Source organism: Mesocricetus auratus, unplaced genomic scaffold (assembly GCF_017639785.1).
Source record: "Mesocricetus auratus isolate SY011 unplaced genomic scaffold, BCM_Maur_2.0 Super-Scaffold_100014, whole genome shotgun sequence".
Classification (NCBI taxonomy): Eukaryota; Metazoa; Chordata; class Mammalia; order Rodentia; family Cricetidae; genus Mesocricetus; species Mesocricetus auratus.
Window position 1 is genome coordinate 5261069 of NW_024429197.1, and position 23959 is coordinate 5285027.

General features: G+C 40.7%; 1 protein-coding gene across 6 annotated transcripts in view; it reads right to left on the reverse strand.

Annotated features, from left to right (window-relative positions):
• Positions 1-3870: 3870 nt before the first annotated feature.
• Positions 3871-23959, reverse strand: part of Hp1bp3 (heterochromatin protein 1 binding protein 3) — a 28542-nt gene continuing 8453 nt past the window's right edge. For all 6 annotated transcript variants that reach the window (XM_040756283.1, XM_040756282.1, XM_040756280.1 and 3 more), the window contains 10 exons: positions 23771-23924; positions 21138-21297; positions 18628-18771; positions 17126-17206; positions 15209-15360; positions 12292-12382; positions 10078-10237; positions 7156-7267; positions 5986-6120; positions 3871-5592 (listed from right to left, as the gene is read on the reverse strand). In XM_040756283.1, coding sequence (XP_040612217.1) covers positions 5298-5592; positions 5986-6120; positions 7156-7267; positions 10078-10237; positions 12292-12382; positions 15209-15360; positions 17126-17206; positions 18628-18771; positions 21138-21297; positions 23771-23924 — 1484 coding nt within the window. In that variant the 3' untranslated portion in view covers positions 3871-5297. The remainder of the gene's footprint in view (positions 5593-5985; positions 6121-7155; positions 7268-10077; positions 10238-12291; positions 12383-15208; positions 15361-17125; positions 17207-18627; positions 18772-21137; positions 21298-23770; positions 23925-23959) is intronic.

The window sequence follows — 23959 nt, forward strand, 5'->3', positions numbered from 1 at the left end:
GACTCCAGCTCATGGCTGTTAGGTGACTACATCTATGTTCCGGAACTTCTCTTGGTGGGCCTCATGGAAAATGAGCTCATTTTATAAATTTATAAAGTACAAGCTGCCAACCCTCTAATACGAAGTTCTGACTGATGCCATGGCTCCTGGGAAAGTTCATCCTGTGCACTGGGTGATGAGGTCCTGGGGTAAACTGTGAGAGTACCAAACAGAAAGCATTCCAGGGCTAGCACTAGTAGAGTCCTATAAAAGCCTCTGAGCCAGGAATGGAGAGATGTCTCAGCAGTTTAAAAGCATTTAGAATCCTTGCAGAGGACCCCAGTTCAATTACTGACATTCATGTGGAGACACTCACCTGTAACTCCATCTCTAGTGAGATCCATTGCTTCTCCCCTCAGTAGTTAAAAAAAAAATCTTTTAAAAACCCTTGGCTGTGCAGTGGTGGCACACTTTAATTCTAGCACTTGGGAAGCAGAGGCAGGCGGATCTCTGTGAGTTCGAGACTAACGTGGTCTACAAGAGCTAGTTCCAGAACAGCCTCAAAGCCACAGAGAAACCCTGTCTCGAAAAACCAAATAAAATAAAAATAAATAAATAAAAACCCTTGGGCCGTGTAGATAGTATTCCCAGTAAACTAACAGCCTATCATTTTGGCAGCAACTGCTACACTGAAGTTGGATGTAGGGATTATTGCCTATAGAGCCAACACTTGGGAGACAGAGGCAAGAGAATCACTGCAAGCTCAAAGCCAGTCTGTCTCCAAAAATCCAAACAACAAAATGCCTGCCAGCCACCCTGACTTGTTAGCAAACCTGCTTTCTGATGATTACATTTCCCAGTCTTCATAAACAGTTCTTTGCTGTGGAATAATCCTTCTGTACACTGTGGATATGTATCACTCTTATTGGTTAATAAAGAACTGAATGGCCTATGGCTGGGCAGGAAGAGATTGGGCAGGAGAGCCAGATTAGAAGGATGCTGAGGAGGGTGGAGGGAGCAGACACAGAGAGAAGCTGCACTGAGAAAAGGTATCAAGCCACATGGCAAAGTGTAGATAAAATTATGGGCTAGCAAGTAACAAGCCTGAGCTATTGGCTGAGCATTTGTAATTAATGTTAAGCCTCTGTGTGGTTACTTGAGAGTGGCTTGCGGGACAGAAGCTTCTACTTACAGTTCTTTCCAAGGGTAGAGATAGAGTCACTGGCCTAGAGACCTTGGGATAATTCAAAAGGTTAAAAAAATAAAAAAGCATAGGGGAAGCAATCAAAATGGTTCTGTACTCAAAGTGCACAGGGTTGGGGGCAGTAAGATGTCTCGAGGGTAAAAGCACTTGCCACCTCGTCTGATGACTTCAATTAAATCTCTTGATCTGCTATGGTGGCAGGAAAACCAACTCCAAGTTGTTCCCTTATCTCCACATGGGTTCCACAGCACATGAACACACACTAAATAAATTCATTTATTTACAAGTGCTAACTCTACCTTTCCATCTACCTGTGACATACTACATACTTTTTCCTCCCATAAAATGCAGAGGACAAACCATGACCACAGAAGTGCTACGTATGTACAGACAGTACAAAGACTGGCATATAGTCATGGCTACTCTTACTATTTATATTAAGTGGCTTGGGTCCATGCTCCTCCAAAGGCTTATCCACCAGGTATTCGGGAGGTGGCAGAACCTTTGGAGGCAGCAGTCTAGAGGGAAAAGTTGTGCCCTCAGCCATCTTCACTGGAAAGTCAGGGTGTGCTGGCTTGAATAAGAAGGGGTCCACAGGCTCATATATTTGAATACTTGGTCCCTACTTGGTAGAACTGTTTGGGAAGGATAAGGTGTGACCTTGCTGGAGGTGTGTCACTGGGGGTGGCTTTGAGGTTTCAGAAGCCTACCATGTCACTCCCATTTAGCTCTCTCTGCTTTGTGCTAATGGATTAAGATGTAAGCTCTCAGCTACTGCTCGCTCCAGTGCCATGTCTGCTGCTATTCTCTCTGCCATGGTGGCCACGGACTCTAACACTTTGAAACCACGAGCCTCAAATTAAACACTTTCTTTTATAGGTTGCCTTGGTCATGGTGTTTTGTGACAGCAACTGACAAGCAATTAGACACAAACTTTTTATAGATTTCTGCTATTTTGTTAAAGCAACAGAAAGCTAACACATTAAGTAGCAAGATCTTATTTTCACATAAATTTCTCACAAACTATTGCCAACAGACATGATTAAATAGCTCCTATTGCTGTGATGATAGGCCTGGACCACCAAGCCTGTCTATTCTGAAATGTACACAGGACTAGATCTACTGTAATTATGCTCACATGGACCAGATCTAACCCATGCTAAATGCCTTTGTCACATTACTATGGAAAGATATCCGAGAATGTAGCTTAAGCCAATCATCCTGCTTCCAAGCACCTTCAGAGACTCATTTACCAAAGAGTTTGCAGCAGATGACTTCCAAGTCTTCTAAACATTGTAAATCATCTCACTGGCCAGAGACCCACCTCTTACATTTGCTCTTTGCATTTAACACAGAAGGAAAATTATAAATGTGTTCACTGCGTGCACAGAATTAGACAAAAATCAACAAGTCTTCTTTGTCATTGTAATGGAAGTGTGTTTATTTGACAGTTGGGGATTTCCAACTGAATAATCCAGTCTTTTCCCTTCCTAGGGTGTTCAAGCAGACTGTCCTAACCTGAACTTTTGTGAAATAACAGAATTCAGAGCTGAAAGAGGCCTTAAATGACCTCAACTTCTTACTACATGTTAAGTGCCTCATGTACATTCAGATAACAGCTGATCATTCAGCAAACCTTTTTAGAAGCAGTATTATTTTAAAATACATAAACCAAACCTCCAGCTGTTGATACCAAAACAGCAGAAAATCGTTGACACTGACAGCTAACAACACACTATGAGTGACTATTACCTAGTAAACAGCACAAGACAAATGCAAGCACTTACTACAATGAGGTCTCTAGTGTAGGCTACTGTCCTTAGCTGTGCTATATTTTTTTTCCAGTCTAAGGATTTCCCTGAATATAGAATATTAATTAAATTCTTATGATCTTGAGAAAAGTCTTTCATACAAGATGATTTTTTTAAAATTTATTTTTATTTTATGTGCATTAGTGTTTTGCTTGTTCGTATGTCTGTATAAGGGTGTTGGGTTCACTAAAACTGGAGTTGAGGCAGTTCTGAGCTGCCATGTGGTTGCTAGGAATGGGATCCAGGTCCTCTGGAAAAGCAGCCAGTGCTCTTTAGCAGTGGACCCATCTCTCCAGCCCCAGAAGATGATTCTTCAAGAAACCTTTGATTTGAGCCAGGCATAGTGGCACACACCTATAATCCTAGCATTTGGGAGACAAAGGCAGATAGATCTCTGTGAGTTCAAGACTAGCCTTGTCTATAGTGAGTTCTAGGACAGCCAGGGCCACACAGAGAAACTGTGTTGAAAAAAACAAAACAGAAAGGAAGCAAGCAACCTAGCTAGTTATTTTTGATTCATTAAACAACCAACATTCAAAATATCTAGAAAGGAAGCATCACTGACCATCAAAATAGACCGGAGTTTGTCTTTAAACAGGAGATATGGCTGAGTGGTTAAGAGCACTATTCTTCCAGAGGATGTGGGTTCAATTCCCAGCACCCACACGGCAGTTCGCAACTGTCTATAATTACAGTTCCAGGGGACCCGACACCCTTACACGGGCAAAACAACAATGCAAATAAATAAATTAAAAAGAAAAAAAAAGAAAGCAAGCAATGGAATCCCTTGCAGGAATAGAGATTACAGGACAGGCAATGAGAGCTACTCTTGAGAGTACACTGAACCCTTTTCAACATAAGTTGTAGTTCAGCAGCTTTTAAAATTTCATGTTTATTCATATTTCTCAAAATATATGTACATAAAAAAGGAAGATTTACAACAGGAAAGATTGCCTTACATGCAACACAAATCCCAATGACTCATGATGGGATCTCACAGGTTATGATCCAATTCAAGCCCATTTTCTCAAGTCCATTTCCAGCCTTTTGTAGGCTGTGGGGATCCCAGGAGACACTGCAAGTGGAATGAATCTCAAACAAACACCTTCTCCTCTGGCAGTATGTAAGGGGCCAGAGGATATACATCAAAAAGTTTAAGACAATTAAAATATCAAGTGCCACAGGGAAGGAATAAATGATAAGCAGAAACTATTTCTTAAGAGGAAAGCTAGTGCTATCTTACACAACCTCACAATATCCTAAAACAAATACAAACAAGAAGAGGGGTAGGTAGTACAGCTTCGTTTGCTTTCTCCCCTCCTCTCTTCTGTTAAAATATCTCAAAAAGGAAACCATTTGCCTGATATCAAAACTGCTATGGAAAGGGGGGAAGGGGAGCGCGCACAGGTGAACCTGAAATCTGGTTATTTTAGCAAATTATACTTTACCACTTAACATTTCTACATTAGTAATTCTCAAACAGGGACTGTCAACTCATGCCCCAAATATTAAAAATATATCTAGACATTTGATCGAGAATATTCTGTCATTTTTGGTAATATAAGCAACACCAGAAATCAGATTCCACATATTCCCGTACTTCCCCTTCAGTCAAAAACCAAGTGGTGCAGACAACTTGTGCTTGCTGTTAAGGGAACAATGCTCTGGGCAGCAAAGCGTGCTTGGCAATTGGTCAGAGAGACCAAAGGAGTGGATCTTCAGAATCTAGGGGATCACAGAGACTAGGGCTTCTTTTCAAAGCTAAAATGTCTCCAGCTCAAGCTGGAGAGAATGTTGAGTGGAGTGATTTTACAGCCAGGGTTAATCACCACAGCTTTAGCAAGGCTCCAGGCAGGGGCAATGCCTTTCTGAAGTGCATCTGCCTCCTCCTGACTTCCAGCACCCTACCTGCTGGTGCTCACTACAGATCTGAGTCTTTGCAATTGTTTAGATTAACTTAAAGGGGAAAAACCCCAAATCGGACCACCAAAAAAAAAAAAAAAAAAAAAAAAGAGAGAGAGAGAGAGAATGGGGGTTAAGAGGAGCAAAAGGAATAGGATAGACTACACAGTTCAGCAAAGTCCAGGATTATTGCAGAAATTAAAATGATGAAGAGGCAGGCACTGAGAACAGTACCTAAAGCTAACAAATGTCTACACTGGTTTGTTTATATTCCTTCCCGAAATGCTCACACGGGAAGAAAAAAATAAAATTTAAAAGCATCATAACTAAAACAAATGCACACTGACCTTATAAAATAAGATTTTGAATTCTATCATGATACCCTTTTTTTCCTATAAAATTTACTTTTTTGCCTTGAAAGACTTTTTCATGGTAGATTTGCCCTTGCTAGACAGTTTCGCTTCTTTTCTTGCATTGGCTGTGGGCTTTTTTGAGGAGCTCCCACTAGACTTCTTGATGATTGAGGGTGAGGGTCTGGCTTTCTTGGCAGGGGTCTTGGCCTTGGGGGGGGCTTTCTTGGGCAGTGGCCTCACTTTCCCTCTCTGGGCAGCAGGGACTTTACGAACAGGCTTGGATCCTCTCTGCTTCATGGATGCAGCCTTCATTTGGGACTTGGCTGGGGTTTTCTTCTGTAAGCTGTAATAACAAAAGAATAAAGCTATTCACTCACTGCAGGAGAACTAGCCAGGACAACTTCCCTTTGCTTAAAGAGAAGTGGCTTATATAGAAATCACTATGTAAGCCGGGTGTTGGTGGAGCACGCCTTTAATCCCAGCACTAGGGAGGCAGAGGCAGGCGGATCTCTGTGAGTTCCAGGCCAGCCTGGTCTACAGAGCGAGTTCCAGGACAGCTTCCAAAACAATACAGAGAAACCCTGTCTCGAAAAAATAAAGTTTCAATAACTGCCCACACTGGCCATGAATTTTCAATTCTCCTGCCTTAAGCCTCCCTAATAGTTGGAATTATAGGTCCAATTCTAATTTTAGCTCCAAGATATTATTCTGTCTCAGCAGATTCCTCATCTCACACCTTCTTTTGGGTGGGGGTTCTTCATCCTCAGAGTCCTCTGATGATTCATCCTCATCCTCATCTTCATCTTCATCCTCATCTTCATCCTCATCTTTAGAACCATCTGGTTCTTTCTTTGGAAACAGAACTCCTGGGCTAAGGAGGAAAAAAAAGTAAAACCAAGTCTCATGAAGGACAAGGAAAATAATGTGAACCTAGAGCCTGTGACCAGACATGTCCACTTCTAGTCATAGTCTCTAAAAATGTTAGGTTACAAGTATCTGTTTAGAATTTAAGCTATTCTGAACACCTGGACAAAGTCACCATAAATCCAGAAAAGCTCCACATCCCATTTCACCTCTTCCTCCCATCATGTGGTAAAAAGGATTCTTCTCCTTTAGTCATCAGCCACTAATCTGTCATGTGGATCTGATCCCAGACACACAGCAGCGAATGGTGCAGAACAGTGACCATGGTTTTGCCTTCACAAAACCAGCAAATAACTCAAAGTTTGAGAGAAATTGGGCAAGAATCATGTCCTCTAAACACTTCTTTAGCTTTTATTAGTATGTCCATAAATTAAATCATGTATATATTCAATTAACTATATGTAATGTTTGAAAACTCAAGTATACATTCAATAAAGTAATGTCCATGTTTTTAAGAATTATGTAAGAAAGTGTCAATGCAGAGCTGCGGAAGCAGGAGCCTCACAGCACAGTCTGACTAGAAATGAAAGGGTAAGAGGGTTCCAGTACCAACACACAAAAAGATGCATGGCTGTTAAAGAACTTCATGTATGTTTCTGTTTCAACAATTAAATACATCATGAACAGGAGATAGGTTTTTCAAATAAAAGTTTGAAGAAGGCAGAGTTATGATTCATGGAAACAGGCAACACTCTCCCCATCTGATTTTCTGGATGATTAAAATATTTAATTTTCTGGTAATCTGTTGTACCATTGAAAAAGATGAAGAATGAGCATCAAGTTGACTCTCCAAGAGCTGGCTAACCAGTAGCTCTTCCAGGACAGCAAAGATGCCTGTTTGAGTGAGAACCTTTTGCAGTCATCATTTTCAGATAATATCCAGTTCAGGGTAATAGTAATGAGGCAAGCTCTATTAACCAAGGCTGTAACCCAGAAGCAGATTCAAACCTACAGTGGCCAGCACTTCACCTTGGGAGCTCACCTGGGGTAATACGGGAAGCACAGCTGGAAGGTGCCGCTGAACCCCTTCCCAGAGATCTGCTCCATCCACCCATTCTTCTCACACTTCTGAAGAGTCTTTTTCAGCAAATGCACTTCACAAAAAATTCAAGAATAAATTAAGTTTAGATAGTCAGATTTGGTCAATCAACCACAATTAAATGCAAATCAAGTCAACATCGTTCACACTCTCCTATATGTAATTCCTTTGTATTTAAATGTATTAATTAGTTTATAAAACAATTATTTTGTGCCCATAAATTTGGCAAGTTACATTGAAAAATATTAAGAGACATTAGAATCCATTGAGTCAAAATGTTTTTCACAGAAAAGGATAACAGGTGTTTAGAATGAAATCAATGTCTTGAGTCTAGAAGTTCTTGTGTAGTATATAACTGGTTAATCACAGTTCTGAATCTAAAAATTTCATTTGGATTCACCCAAGCATCTAATGCGCAACCTCTTATACACCAACATCACCTCGGAGGTATACATAAAGATGGCTCCACTGTAAAGTGCCTGAGTTCAGGTTCTTAGCACACATGTAAAACGCAGACAAGGCAGTGTGCATTTGGAACCCTAGACCCAGGAGGTAGAGACGGCAGATTCATGGAGCTCAATGGCACACGTAGCCACTCACATGAGCATGCGTACTACACAGAGATAACCCAAAAAAGATTCGAAGGATAAACTCCTCAAAATAAAGTGACGACAATGGACTATCTCCTGAGGACTTTTACTTCTCATTCTCATGTAAAGATGCAACAGAGATATAAGAAGACAATTCTACCAGTAAAAGACAGTCTCAGTATGAGTGAGACTGAAAAGGACTAAATAGGCTTCCTGGCAAGTAGTGGTAGTGTCTATAAGCCCACTGCTTTGGGAAGTTAGGGCAGAAGGATTCTGAGTTCAAAGCCAGCCTGGGCTATTTACTTTCTCCCTATCCCAAGACATGGTTTCTCTGCATAGCCCTGATGTCTTGGAATTTGCTTTGTAGTTCTTTCTCTGTAGGCTAGTCTTTAACTCAGAGATCTGCTTGCCTCTGCCTCCCAAATTCTGGAATTAGTGCCACCACTACTTGGCCAACCTGGGCTACTGAATAAGACTCTACATTAAAAAAGAAAATTACTATTCTTATTTTTATTTCAAGACAGGGTTTCTCAGTGTAACTGCTTTGGTGGTCCCTCTGTGGACCAGGCTGGCCTCGAACTCACAGAGATTAGCCTGCCTCTGCCTCCTGAGCACTGGGATTAAAAGGTGTGCACCACTACCACTGGCTGGCAAAAAAAAAAAAAAAAAAGCTCATTAGAGCAAGTGTAATGGCTTTTACTCATGTTACTCTGAGTACTCACAGATATATCTATGAGTTGGAAGTCAGCCTGGTTTGTACAGTGATTTCTAGGCCAGCCAGGGTTCATAGTGAGACCCTATCTTAAAAAATAAAACCCACACACTTCAAAATTGTTTCTTTTATTTTATTGAGATGGGATGTTGCTTTGCTACTTGGCTGGCCTCAAACTACTGGGCTTGAGTGATCTTCCTACCTAAGCTTCCCAAGTAGCAGAGCCTATATAGCATGTACCATCACATCATGTAAAAAATCACTTAAATAAGCCGGGCGTTGGTGGCCCACGCCTTTAATCCAAGCACTCTGGAGGCAGAGGCAGGCGGATCTCTGTGAGTTCGAGACCAGCCTGGTCTACCGAGCAAGTTCCAGGACAGGGTCCAAAACAATACAGAGAAACCCTGTCTCAAAAAACAAAAAACAAACAAACAAAAAAATCACTCAAATAAAGGCTGGAGAGATGGCCCAGCAGTTAAGAACAGTGGCTGCTCTTCCAGAGGACAGGTTCAATCCCTAGCACCCACATGGCAGTTCATAATTGTCTGTAACTCCAGTTCCAAAAGACCTGACATCCTCACATGCAGGCAAAACACCAATGCACATAAAAATAAACTTTATAAAATGTACTTAAATAAAATATACTAGCTTGTCATTTTGTTAGTTACAGAATTTCCATATTCTAGACACTAAATCTTTACACACTTTCCTAGCAGCTCTTGATAAGGGGCCAACCTTACCACTTTCTCCCAGAACATTCAAAAGTGAAGCATGGGGGCTGGAGAGATGGCTCAGAGGAAAAGAGCACTGACTGCTCTTCCAGAGGCCCTGAGTTCAATTCCCAGCAACCACTTGGTGGCTCACAACCACCTTGAATGAGATCTGGTGCCCTCTGCTGGCGTGCAGGGCATATGCAGGCAGAACACTGTATACTTAATAAAATCTTTTTTTAAAATGCTGCTAAGCACTGAATTAGACTAGTCTCTAATCTCAAAGCATTACTTCTAGTAAATGTAATTTGTTATAGGGAATAAGTCAATAACAATCTGGAGTAACTGCAAATTAACAAAAAGCCCCAGTAATACCAGCAAACCTAGCACCTGAAAGGCCGAGGCCTTCGGATCCTGAGTTCCATGCCAGCCTAGGTGAAACAATGAGACATTCTCTCAAAACTGAGACCTGTAAGGGATGGAGAGATGGCTCAGCAGTTAAAAGTGCTGCTCTCCCACAGGACCTGAGTTTGATCTCAGCACTCATGTTCAAGCTACTTACAAGCACCTATAACTCAAGCTATAGGAGATCTAACACCCTCCTCTGATCTCTGCAGGTGCCAGAGACGTGTGGCATACATTCACACAAACATATACATATACATGAAAATAAAAATAATGAAATTAAAACAAAATCAGTGAAAGTCTTGATTACTTATTTTTCTTTTTATAAATGATAAATCTGTAATGCCTCCCCTCTTAGTTTTCAGTCAGCCAGTAGTTAATGCTCCAATATTAGTAGCATGAGAATATTCTTCCAGCCCTACATAATGCACACAGCTCTGACTCTTACTTTGATAGTTAGAATTGGTTCCTGGGTGGTTCTCCAGGACATACTTCTTCAGAGCAGTGGTGGAGCAGGTCTTCGGTTCATTCATGGCAGCAATGGCAGACAAGATTGCATATTCCATCAGGCTTCCACCAAGCAGTGGTTTCTCCCCTGATTTCTTCAGCTGTTTTCCAAGGAGGAAGAGAAAAGCATCAAGACAACACTCTACCAAGCCATGTCAAGACAAGACTTCTCGGCACCAGGTGGGTTGGAGCTCCTGCATCAGCACAGCTGTTTTACAATGAATTATCAGGTCATGGCTTTCTCCTCCCACTCACCAGGTTTCAACCTAGCTGAAGAGTCCCAAGCCACTTTTGGATTATTTTCTTCTTCTATCAAACCCTCCTAAAACAGCAAAAGATACTGTAAAACCAGAGAGACTAACATCCTTATGCCCTGTGTCATAAGAAAACACTGATAAATATTTAAGGGATCATATAACAGAAAATTACATGGCCTATTAATTCCAGGCTGAGAATAAGAATAACAATTACTAACAATAAAGCTCGACAAGGTGGCACATACCCTTATCCCAGCACTTGGAGGCAGAGGAGGTGGATCTCTGAGTCTGAGGCCAGCCTGCTCTATATAATGAGTTCTAGGACATACAGGGTTCTCTGTAGAGACCCTTACTCCAAAAAAGGAGGAGGAGGAGGAAAAAGGAAAAAGCACAATAAGCCAAATAGGAAAAGAAAACAAGAATGCTTTATTGTACTGGCTTACTTATGTTTTTTTTTTAAATATTTTATTTATTTATTATGTATACAATCTTCAGCATGCCAGTAGAGGGCACCAGATCTCATTCAAGGTGGTTGTGAGCCACCATGTGGTTGCTGGGAATTGAACTCAGGACCTCTGGAAGAACAGTCAGTGCTCTTAACCGCTGAGCCATCTCTCCAGCCCCGGCTTACTTATGTTTTGAGACAGTGCTTCAGATATCAAAGTCTGGCCTCATTCAGCAGACTGCTTGTCTAGTGTAAATGAAGCCCTATGTTCAAACATCAACACCCTAAAAACCAATGACGGTAGCATATGCCTGCAACCCCAAGACTTAGGAGATAGAGCAGGAAGATCAGAAGTTCAAAGTCATCCTCAAGGCTAGCCTGGGTTATATAAGACCCTGTCTCAAAAAAAGTAAAAAAACCATAAAAGCGGAGAAAGTATTTCAAGTTCTATATTTGACTAGGGACTTTTTCTTTGAGACAGAGTTTCTCTGTGTAGCCCTGGATGTCCTGGAACTCACTCTGTGGAACAGGCTGGCCTCCAATTTAAGAGACCTGCCTGCTTCTGCCTCCTGAGAGCTAGGATTAAAGGTGTGAGCCATTACTACAACCAGGGAAAGTTATCTTAAAATATTCTTTAACTATTTCTGAATGAGGCCTCAAATAAAACAACTACTGTTTCCTACTTAAGTTAGACATTAAAACATTAGCAAAAATGTAGAAAGTGTTTCTCTTAACCAGTTTTTTGAAGACAAGTATTTTTCATGAAAAAAAAAATACATGACTTAGCATGTAAAGCAGTTTAGTATTGTGGGATTTTATTTGTGCTCCATTTTTTGAGACAGTTTATATCTGTGACAGTCCTGGTACTCATTAGTAGACAAGACTGGTCTTAAACTCATGACAATTCTCCTGCCTCAGCTTCCCCAGTGCTGGGATTAAGGCAAGAGTCACTGGTTACAACTATTTTTATACAAATTAATTTAAAAATATACTCTGTTTTGGTTTTGAAACAGACTGTCAAGTAGCCCAGACTGTCTGTGAACCCAATACACAGATGGAAAGGACTCTCCAAGCAGGATTCTCTTCCTTCCCCATCCCAGTACACCACACCCAGGCATTTTAAAGAGTTAATGTAAACACCTTTAATCCCAACACTCAGGAGGCAGAGACAGGCAGATCTAAGTTCAAGTACAACCTGGTACCTTTACTTGCTGAGTCATCTTTCCAATTCTATGTAGCTCTTACTGTTTTGAATTTGAAACTTTCCTACCTCTGTCTCCTCAAGCCTGGGATTACAGGTGTGTGTCATCATGTTTGGTTCTTAGTTTTAATTTCTAATTTAGTAAATACTAATAGATATTAACACATATAAACAAAATCTTTGAGGGTCTTCAACACAGTTTGAGAATAAAAGAGGTTCTGACACCCAAACTTTGAGACTTCAGCTTCTAACCTGGAATGTCCCCGAAGCACCTTTGCCAGTTATCTGCTCTAATTGGCCTCTCTCCACTGCTCTCTGCAGAGCATTCTTCAACAACTGGGGCCTGCAAAGAAAAACAAAAACTGATAAATCTGTCAATGAAGGAAACTTGCAGAAACAGATCCAGGTTTATTTCTAGATCTAAAATTATAATTCCTTTTATTTGTAATATCCTGTTAAAAATGAACAAAAACGCCACCAAACTGCTGGCATCCTGGACAAGGAGAATTTCCTCTTAAAGAAGCTAATATATAACATATATAATTCTTACCATACAAACAAACTTTTCTCATTGCCAGAGTGTGCCAATACCTTGTAATTCACTACCATCAGACTGATTGCAAAGACATCTTTTTCCCCTAATGGATGTTAGCTTGCTATGTTGCCCAAGCCACACAAAGGTTTTGACTTTAATTACACCTCAAACTCATTGTGGGATATGTGAGAATATTTTTAAAAAAAAATCACTTTGGATAGGTCCTGAGGAATAGCATCTGAGTATTACATCTGGCCTCCACAAGCACCAGTACATACATGTGAGCATGTACCCTCCAATGCACACTCAATCGCTCCCAAAAGTAGAAAAAGGGATCCTGCCAGCATCTTAACATAGGATGATAATCAGAATCACCCATGTTGACTTCACTATGGTCATAGGCTTTCAGACTCTATAACTGTGGGAAGTAATCTAATGTTGTATGTAATCCAGCACAATGATGATGACGAGGATGACTACAATAAAGCAATTAAAGCAGACCATTGAGATGACTTTAGAGATTTGAGGCACCCAATGACATGGCTCAGCCTATAAAGGTCTTTGTCAAGGGTTAGGACCTCAGTTCACTCGCTGGCACTCACATGGTGGAAGGAAGAACTGACTTCCACAGCTGTTCTGTGACCTGTGCACCTAACACAGATATACACAAATACATAGTAAAAACTTTTTTTTCTTAAAAAAATTTAGCAAGAGATAGAAAAAACACTAGCTGCTTTTCCAGAGGACCAGGTTGAATTCCTAATACCCATATACTGGCTCACAGCCACAGACACCTGTAACTTCAATCCAAGGTATCCAACTCCCTCTTCTGGCTCCTACAGGCACTGCAAGCAGGTGGTGCATAGTCACACATGCAAGCAAACAAACACTCATAGACATAAAATAGAACAACCCGAGATACCGAGATATACGAGATAAAAAAAAAGGGGGGGTATCAGGACTCCATTGTGACTTCTGAGAAAAGAAACAGGGCCTAACAGGAAAAAAAGGGGGAAAAGCTTCAATAAAAAGGTGATGGAAACTGGGTGGTGGGGGTGGTGCACATCTTTAATCCCAGTGCTTGGGAGGCAGAGCAGAGGCAGGTGAATCTCTATGAGTTGGAGGTCAGCCTGGTCTACAACTATGACAACCTAAGTGATTGGTCTCTAGATTTTCTGAACGCTAGATGCTTGCCACATATGTATGAAGATTCAAGCTCAGATCCCCAGATACCATGTAGAAGCCAAGAGGGTATGGAGGTCTACCAATATTCCCAGTTTACAGGAGGCAGAAACAAAAACTCTTGGAGCAAGCTGGCCAGCCAGACTAGTCAAAGAGTTCAGTGGAATAATCAGGACAAACACTTACCATCAACACACACACACACACACACACACACACACACACACACACACACACACACACACACACACACAATGTGTGAGTGTAGTGATACAGTGTAAGTCCACCACTTGGGAGGAAGCAAAAGAATTAGCAGGACAAAGCCATCCTCTGTTACACACCAAGTCTGTGGCCAGCCTGGGTCACATGAAACCCTGTCTCAAACAAAACAAAACAAAACAAAAAAACAAAACCCCAAAACAAACAGCAACAACAAAAACACAATAGAGGCCAGGTGGTAGGGGTGCACACCTTTAATCCCAGCACTCAGGGGATTAAAGAGCTAGGACAGCCAAGGCAACACAAAGAGACTCCGTGTCTTGGAAAAAAAATAAAAAGAAAAGAAAAAGTTACAGATAACCGTATGTAACCACATTTTCTGTAGGAGCAACTGAATCAACACTAAATCATAAGCATTGGGGGTGGGCTACACTCCTACTGAACATGCGCACTTTTTTCCTTACCATTATTTTACACATTACAAAACTACTTACATTTATATTAGGTATTTGAAGTCTTCTAGGGGAGTTTTAAAATATACAGGAGGATAAGACCAATAGTGTTCGCCTCTAATACCAGAAGGCCTCTAATAAGGCTGAGGTAGGAAAATCACAAGTTTTGTCTAGGCAATTTAATGCAATAATGTCTCAAACTAAAATGTAAAGAGGGCCAGGATACAGTTAAGTGGTAGAGGCTTGTCTGGCATGCATGAGGCCCTAGCTTCAATTTTCAGTACTGCAAAGTAAACATACAGAAGCCAGGCATAATTCTACTACTAAGGCAGAAGAAAGAAGACTATGAGTCTGACAACAGTGTAAGCTACACAGTAAACTCCTACCTTAAAAACAATAGAGACTACACATGCAGATGCACACTGTATCACTCACAGACAAGACTACAGAAAGCATATGCTTGAGCATCTTATAGAACTTTGGTATGAAGGGGTCTACTGGAACCAAACCCTCCACAGGTACTGATTGAGGGACACCTAGATTCTATTAGGATCATGTAGGAATATAGTTTGGGTTTAAAACAAAAACAAAAGAATAATAGCAACAAAACCCCTTACATATGACATAAAAAAGAAAACATGGGGAATTAGGACACAAAAAATAAAGCCATAAGGTTTCACTTCTGTCTCACCCGAAAGAAATCCTTCTTAATAAATATTTCAGCTATGTCCTTTGTCAAGAACAACATGCACTGCCTTAGAGCCCAGGGCATGGTTAGTACCTGATGTCCACTCTAAGCTTAGGGTAATACTGAGACACATATTTCCTGATGAGACTGTAGGATGCTTCTTTAGGTTCACAAAGTCGAGTAAAGGCCAATGGGAGAATATCTTCCAGTTTTACTTGTGGTTCTGGATCCACTGCTGAGCCCTTCTGCAACAGCATCAGAAGTTACAATCATTACACAACAGATAGCTGTCAGCCCACGTGATACCTACAACTCTAGGATTTTCCTGCTTTACTGTCAATTCAGTTGGCAAATAGAAAAGTCTATTTTCTCCCCTATTCAAATAAATCAGAGCACGAAGTATAGATTATAGCAATTTTGTCAGATAATAATTTCTGATTCAAAGAATAAAAATACACACAAAAATCAAAAGGAAGAATAAATTTAAAGGTCTACTTTCACTCTTCATTTCTAGTAACATAGGATTAAGTGCAGCACCAGGAAGCACACCACCAATGCTCCTTTTCAAGTGCTAGAAAATTTTATCTTGGGGCTGGAGAGATGGCTCAGAGGTTAAGAGCACTGACTGTTCTTCCAAAGGTCCTGAGTTCAATTCCCAGCAACCACATGGTGGCTCACAACTATCTATAACGAGATCTGGTGCCCTCTTCTGGCCTGCAGACATACAGGCCGAATACTTTATGTATAATAAATAAATAAATCTTTTTTAAAAAAAAGAAAGAAAATTTTATCTTAAAAAATGTATGAAGAAGCTGTGTCTGGTTCTGCATGCCTTCATCCCAGCATTCTCAAAGTAGGTAGATGTCTGAGAGTTTGAGGACAGTCTGGTTTACATACTGAATTCCAAGATAGCTAGGGATATGTAGAAACACCCTGTCTCAAAAATAAAATCTGTGAGTTCGAGACCAGCTAGTTCCAGGACAGCCTCCAAAGCTACAGAGAAACCCTGTCTAAAAAAAAAAAAAAAAAATCCAGGCGTTGGTGGCACATGGCTTTGATCCCAGCACTCTGGAGGCAGAGGCAGGTGGATCTCTGTGAGTTTGAGGCCAGCCTGGTCTACAAGAGCTTGTTTCAGGATAGCCCCCAAATACAGAGAAACCCTGTCTCAAAAAACAAAGCAAAAACAAAACAAAAAACAAACAAAAAAAGATACAGATCATCATGATTCTAAGATTCTAATCATTGATATAGACAAATACTATTTCATTTAAAAATCTTTACCTATGCTAGGCAGTGGTGGCACACACCTTTAATCCCAGAACTCTGGAGGCAGAGGCAGGTAGATCTCTGAGTTCAAGGCCAACCTTGTCTACAGAGTGAGTTCCAGGACAGCCAGGGTTACACAGAGAAACCATCTTGAAAAAAACAAAACAAAAAAATTTTTAGCCTTTTTTTGGGGGGGGGGGGATTTCGAGACAGGGTTTCTCTGTAGCTTTGGAGGCTGTCCTGGAACTCACTTTGTAGACCAGGCTGGCCTCGAACTCACAGAGATCTGCCTCCCGAGTGCTGGGATTAAAGGCGTGGACCACCAACATCCGGCAGCCTTTTTTTTTTTTTAAATCAATGAAACTATGTTTTGTAAGTTAGCACTTAAACAGAGATGAGAAGACAAAGGGATCTGTAGTACAGTTTGGGGTCTGGTGTGGGCAGAAATATACTTATATATCTCTTCTAGCTTAAAATACATTTCATAAAAAGTAGTGTATTTCATAGTTGCCCGTAATTGAATATAAGGCACTGAAGAACATAGGCTTAAGAAGGTTGGAGTACTAAGGTTTGCAATCTGGCTGTTCTTTGTACTTACCTGGGCAAGGATACTTACAACATCTCTAGCCCTTAGTGGAAAGGCTGCACTTCAAATAGTGCTACTCACATGAGCACTCAATTAATGCTGCTGTCTTCAGTAGTAGTAATAGTACTTCAAACATTCAAACTGTGGTGTAAACTTACCTTCCTGTTCCTGGATTTCTGAGGTGGTTTTCTTGATTTCTGAACCACAACAAAACTGCCAGATGCACCTTTTCCTTTTACCTAAAGTAAATGAAATCTAAGTTATTCCAGTATTGAGTTAGTAACTTCACACTAGAGGGTTACAGAGCAGGACACAAAAGATAATGTGAAGTGCTGCTTAACTCTGTAGAGAAAACAACAATGGAGTCGAGGAGTCAAAACTTCAGATGGAACACACCAGCCAGTCAAACCCTGAAAAACCCTGTCAGTCAGGCTTATCTGATGATCCAACATTTCACAAAATGAAATACATTTATTAATCACATAAAAAAGTAATCACCACACAATAGGAATCACTTTATTCATCGATGAACCCCTGAGTACCCACCACAAGGAATACACTCAACACATATGTACTGAACTAACTACTCATTCACTGAGGGTTCCTAGGCAGAGTTAAACTGTCTGACTAGCACCTAACCCCATTCTACTCTGTAGAAAAGTATCAAAGAACCCCAGGAGCTCTTGGAATGGGATAAACTATGTCCTAAGACTAGCTCTTTTTGCTACCATGGGATCTTAATGGTCACTTTTATCATTGTGGACTTCTGAAAAGTGCCTGATGATATAAAGTCCATTTTCACCTTAAGGCTGTCACAGTTTTATCCCAGGACAGGGGGATCAGGACTTGCTCAGGTAAATGTTCTAGCTGGAGCTGCAATGCTTACTCTAAGCTGTTCCAACTCTAAGCAATCCTTTGAAGAACTAAGCAAAGTAACACAGATTAGGCCTGAAATAGCTTTAGCTGATGCTATTTAGCTCTCAGGCGTTAAAAGTTTAGATAATAATCGATTGAGGTGAATCTACTTAAAAGTCAATTAATTAAGTAATCAACTGAGTCACAGATATTACATTTTAGCAGTAACAAATTTAAGATACAAACCTAGGACAAAACCAAGTCTGCTTCTGTTATGGCAATTGTAGTATTCCTTAACCTTAAAAATTATTATCATTTTTAGAGCTATGTACTTTCAAGTATAATCCAGTCTCCAAAAACTCAACCATTATCCTAACAGGCAGGGAAAACTCACACCACTGTAGTGCTTTATTAAGAGTGACCTACGGGGCTGGAGAGATGGCTCAGTGGTTAAGAGCAGTGGCTGCTCTTCCAGAGGAACTGGGTTCTATTACCAGCACCCACAAGGCAGCTCACACCTGTCTGTAACTCCAGTTCAGGGGATTTGCTATCTTTATACCAATGCACATAAAATAAAGTTAAATTAAGTATTAAAACAAAAACAAAACAAAAGAGTGACCTACAAAGGCAACTGCCATTAGGGTTCTGAGGCCTGTTCTCTCACATAGCAAGACTAGGTCCAGTTGAACTGTCTCAGTCATGTACCTTATTTTTAACAAAACATAGATATACTTAACTTGCTAGAAATGGAATTTAGCATAGCTGGCATATGTTGGTAATCTCATTTTCTATGGTGGTGTAATACCTGTTTGATGACTCCTCTGTTTAACTCTCTTTTCAGTGCTTGCTTAAGGAGATAGCCCCTTCTCTCCAGATCCAGAGAAGGGTACTTATGGATGATGTACTTTCGAATAGCAACCACAGAAGCACCACTCTTCTGGAAGCATGCCTACAAGATTTTCAAACCATACATATTACTAGTTATTTTTTATTAGAGACTCTGAATCATCTTCAAAATAAGTTCTTTAAGAAGTGAACTAAATGGTAAAGTGGTAGGGGAGAATGAACAGTGCTTCACTAGCTCAATGTAAGCATGTACAGGTTGTGGAGAAATAACACTAACAAGGACTTTGGCAACAATTTTAATTTTTCAAAACCACAGGGACTGCTGGGTATGGTGGCTCACACCTGTAATTTCACCTCCAGAAGGCGGAGGTAGGAGCATCAATGCAAGTTGAAAGTCAGTCTAGGCAACATAGTGAGACCCTGTCTTTAAAAAACAAAAAGCTGGGAGATGGGGGGTGGTAACTACGTTTAAACCCAGCACTCAGGAGGCAAAGGCAGGTAGATCTCACGCTGATCTATAGATTGAGTGCCAGGACAGCTAGGGTTACAGAGAGAAACCCTCTTTCAGAAAAACAACAACAAAAAACTCCCAAAACAAAAATAGTCAGTCCCCAAACCATCTTAATTCAGAGCGTGGCCACTCCTTGGGCAGGGACTCCTGGACTGTATAAATAGAAAGGAAACTGAGCAAATGCCTGCATCTGTTTTCTTCTTCTGCCTACAGATGTAAAGTCAGTCACCACCTGCTGCCCTGCTGCTTTTTTTTTGAGACTGGGTCTCTGTATGTCGTCTTGGCTGCATGAGATTCTTAAAGAGAGGTCAAGTAAAGGAGATCTTGGGGCTGGAAAGCTAGCTCAATATGCTCCTCTTGCAGAGAACCTGGACTTGGTTCCCAACACCAACACATTAGCTTACAACTGCCTTTAACTCCAATTCCAGGGCATCCAGTGCCTTCTTCAAGCCTCCAAGGACTCCTGAACATATGTGATACAATATACTCACACAGGCATACACACAGAAATACAAAAATGAAATAATTATTATTCCTTTAAATACAAGGTGGGGTGGATTTAGGCTTAAACTGCACAAGGCTTGATGTCTGACCCCAGCAATGGGGATAATTGGGAAGAATTACATCATAAATGCAATATAAGATTAGACTAACTTGCTGGGTGTTGGTGGTGCACGCCTTTAGTCCCAGCACTTGGGTGGCAGAGTCAGGCGGATTTCTTGTGACTTCAAGACCAGCCTGGTCTACAAGAGCTAGTTCCAGGCCACAGAGAAAACTTTGTCTCAGAAAACCAAAAAAACAAAAGAAAACAAAAAAATAGACTAACTTTCATTTACTTCATTGTCATGGCAACAAAAACCTATAATCTTGCAGAAGAATCACAAGTTCAAAGTCATCCTTGACTATAAAGGAAGTTCAAGGCCAATCAGCTTGTACTTTATTAAAAAAATCCACCCTGACCCTCCAAAAATATCTGAGTCACACATGCTAATGAAAGCAAGTGAAATACACTGAAGTTATAATGCTGTGTAAGAAGGCTAATTTTTACAGTATTTTGAAAGGGTTAGGGAAGAAACAAAGTAGTAGTATTAGAAATTTATTTTAGGTAAGAAAAGCACTATCTATTGGTGGACAGTGGTGACACATGCCTTTAGCTCCAACACCCAAGAGGCAGAGGCAGAGGCAGGTGGATCTCTGTGAGTTCAAGGCCAGTCTGACCTACAGTGCAAGTTCCTGGACAGCCAGAGCTGATACACAGAGAAACCCTGTCTCAATAAACCAAAAGGAGGGAAGGAAAAAAGGGAGGGAAGGAAAAAAGGGAGGGGAGGGGAAAGGAGGAAGAAAGGTACGATAGATATAGCAGATGCTCAGCTGTACAAATAAAACTAGAGATAATTTTTAATAAAAATTGTGCATGTTTTCTAATGATTCTATCTTATATGTACACGTGTGTGTCTGTGATGTGTGTACAGGTGCCCACAGAAGGAATGTGGCCCCTGGAGCTTGAATTACAGATAGTCAATGTAGGTGCTGGGAATAGAACCCAGGTCCTCTGTAAGAGCAGCAAGTGCTCTTAATCAATCAGTGCTCTTAACCACTGAATCATCTCTTCAGCCCCTTAACATGAGTTCTAAAAAGCATTCAGAAAATGGTGGGGCATGCCTTTAATCCCCTCACCACCACTCCGGAAGCAGAGCAGGTGGATCCATGAGTTCAAGACCAGCCTGGTTTACAGGGCAAGTTCCTGGACAGGCAGTGCCACACAGAGAAACCCTGTCTCCGAGCGGAAAAAAGTGCTCATCAAATGTAATTACAGTACAAAAACATGTGCCTCCTGTGATAAATATCCTTTTAAGAAGCAAAACAGGATTTCTGATGTCTGGACAAAATAAGCTGTTTGCAAATAAGGAAAGATGAAAAGGGTAAACCTGAGTTGATTGCTTGAAATAACAACTTGCCTTAATGGCCTCAGTTAGGATTGCATCCATCTTGGGCCGTGGGGAAGAAGCCATTGGTGTTTGTTTCTGGGCCCTGGCTAGCTGGCTCGCAGAAAGAGTAGCCCAGGAAGGTATCGTTTTTTTCACTTTCTTCTCCTTTTCTTTAGACTGATCTTTCTCACTTAAAAACAAAGAGTTTTCATTATGCAAGATGAACTCGTCAGAGAGACACAGTCAACACTCTGTACTCACAGGTCTCACACATTTGCATTCTCCACTCAAAGACTACATATACTTTAAGGGAAAACAGCATCTGTACTGAACATTCAACTTTCTTTCCTACATTAGTCTCTAAGTAACATAGCACAGCACATATAAAACACTCACAGTGTATTAGGTATCAGAATATACAGGAGGAGACACTTAAGTTACACACAACACTAAGCCAACTTATAGAAAGGACTTAAGCACCTGTAGTTCTTGGTACTATAGGGGTGTTAGAAAAAATGCCACCCCTAACACCAAAGGGCAATTATCAAAATAAATAAATAAATAAACGAAAAGAAAAGGCCACATAGGGAGAGCCAAATGTAGGGGCTCAGCACTCAGGAAGCAGTGACTCTAGGTTTAAAACAAAACTAGCCTAGGTTAGGTAGTAAGTTCCAGGACAGCCACAGCTACAAAATGAAACCTTGTCTTGGGGCAAAAAAGGTTTTAATTTATTTACACTGAAGTGATATATAAAATAAGGAAAAAACGTACAAATATTAAAAACTTCCTGGTACTATAGATGAATCAAAGAGGTTCCTTTAGGTATGAGCTAGAAAGAAAGATGTTTCTCTTAGGCACAGGAAAGAGCAATCACATTAACTGTCACTAAAAACCAAGTGAAAATTCTAGCTGGAGATGTCTGTTCAGTGATAAGAGCACTAGCTGCTCTTCCAGAGGACCTGGGTTTGATTTCAGTACCCATAAAATGGCTCACGTCCATCTGTAATTTCATTTCCAAGGGATCAAACATTGCTTTTGGCCTCTATGGCACCAGGCATGCACATGCACAAACAGGCAGGCAAAACATCCATACACATAAAATATATATATATATAGATATATAATAATAAAAATTAGTAAGCATTACAATAGATGTAATGGAATATGGGAAAAGATCTTAAAATCCTAAGTATATGATTTTAGCATGTGATATTTCAGTTACCTAAACAGTAAAACAACATCAACTATCTTCAAGGTAAAGAATAAAAAAAATCTAAGGTTAGAGATGATTTAAAATTCATTCTAAGTAGTAACTAACCCACTCACCTAACAGAAATATTAGAATGCTACAAAATAAGGCACAGCCAATAAAAGCACAGACCTTATCCTTAAGAATGGGGAGAGTTATTTCTTAGCCAGGCGTTGGGGGTACGCACCTTTAACCCAGTACTCTGGAGGAGGATCTCTGTGAGGTTGAGGCCAGCCTGTTCTACATAGTGAGTTCCAGGACAGCCAGGAGTGTTACACAGAGAAATCCTGTCCTGAATAGTTCTGGGAAAACTATTACTACTGTAGTTAATATTTATTTATTTATTTTTTGGTTTTATGAGACAGGGTTTCTCTGTATTGTTTTGGAGGCTGTCAGTCCAGCCCGGCCTCGAACTCACAGAGATCCGCCTGCCTCTGCCTCCCGAGTGCTGGGATTAAAGGCGTGCGCCACCACCGCCTGGCACTACTGTAGTTAAAAAGAAATTGTATTTGTGCATATGTGATGTGGGTGCTCACAGAGGCAAAGGTCAAGGCTTGTTGTATTCCTCAATTGCTCTCCACTTTTTACTTTTAGAAAGAAGCCAGGCATATGGTTGCAAATACTGGTAGCTCAGCACTTAAGATGTAGATGCATGAGAGTCATCATTGCAAGTTGGAAGCCAGCATAGTTTACATAGTGAGTTCTTTTGTTGTTGTTTTTTGATTTCTGAGACAGGGTTTCTCTGTGTAACAGTTCTAGCTGTCCTGGAACTCACTTTGTAGACCAGGATGGCCTCAAACTCACTAAGAACCTCTTGCCTCTGCCTCCCAAGTGCTAGGATTAAAGGCATGTGCCACCACCGCCTGGCTTACCATAGAGGTAAGCTCTAAGTTAGCCAGGGATACATAGTGAGACCTGCTCAAAATGTGTCTGTCCCCTTGTCCAAGAAAAGAACCAAACAATTCAAACAACTGCCACCCTTGTACACAGACATAAATCAATTGCAAATCTTACCCGCAGAGCTCAGTCACCAGATACAGAGCTTATGTTGCTCTTGATATGAGGAGACCTGAGTATTCTAACAAGCACATAGAAACAGCTCACTGATGGTGCAGAAGTAGGAACAAATGGTGAAGTGCCTTTCAAGTCAGGTTTTTATAGTTATTTATCATTTCTTACTGAAATTCTATCAAAGTTTTAAAAGTATCAAATGTTCCTTTAATGAATTCTAAGCACAAACACAGACTCCTAAGCAAACAGGAAACACTCAGACTATCATGCTAACCACTACAAACTCTAAAAGGCATAAAAGTGCATAGTAACACCTTTTCAAATAGTAACATAAAAAGCAAACCATAATAGTAAATGTCCAGCATAAACGGCTGATCTGCAGTAAAGCAGAAGAGTCCCTTACTCCTTTTTGGTTTCCTCAGAAGTCTTGTTCTCTTCCTTCTCTTCACTCTCAGGCTCCCCCTTGGGCTGCTCAGCCTCACTAGATGTAGCAGGTGGCGTTTCATTCTCCTGTTCTTCTACAGTGGAGATAGACTCCTCTGAACTTCCATCTGGTTCTAAAACACAGAACCCCCACCCCACCCAGTAGTCA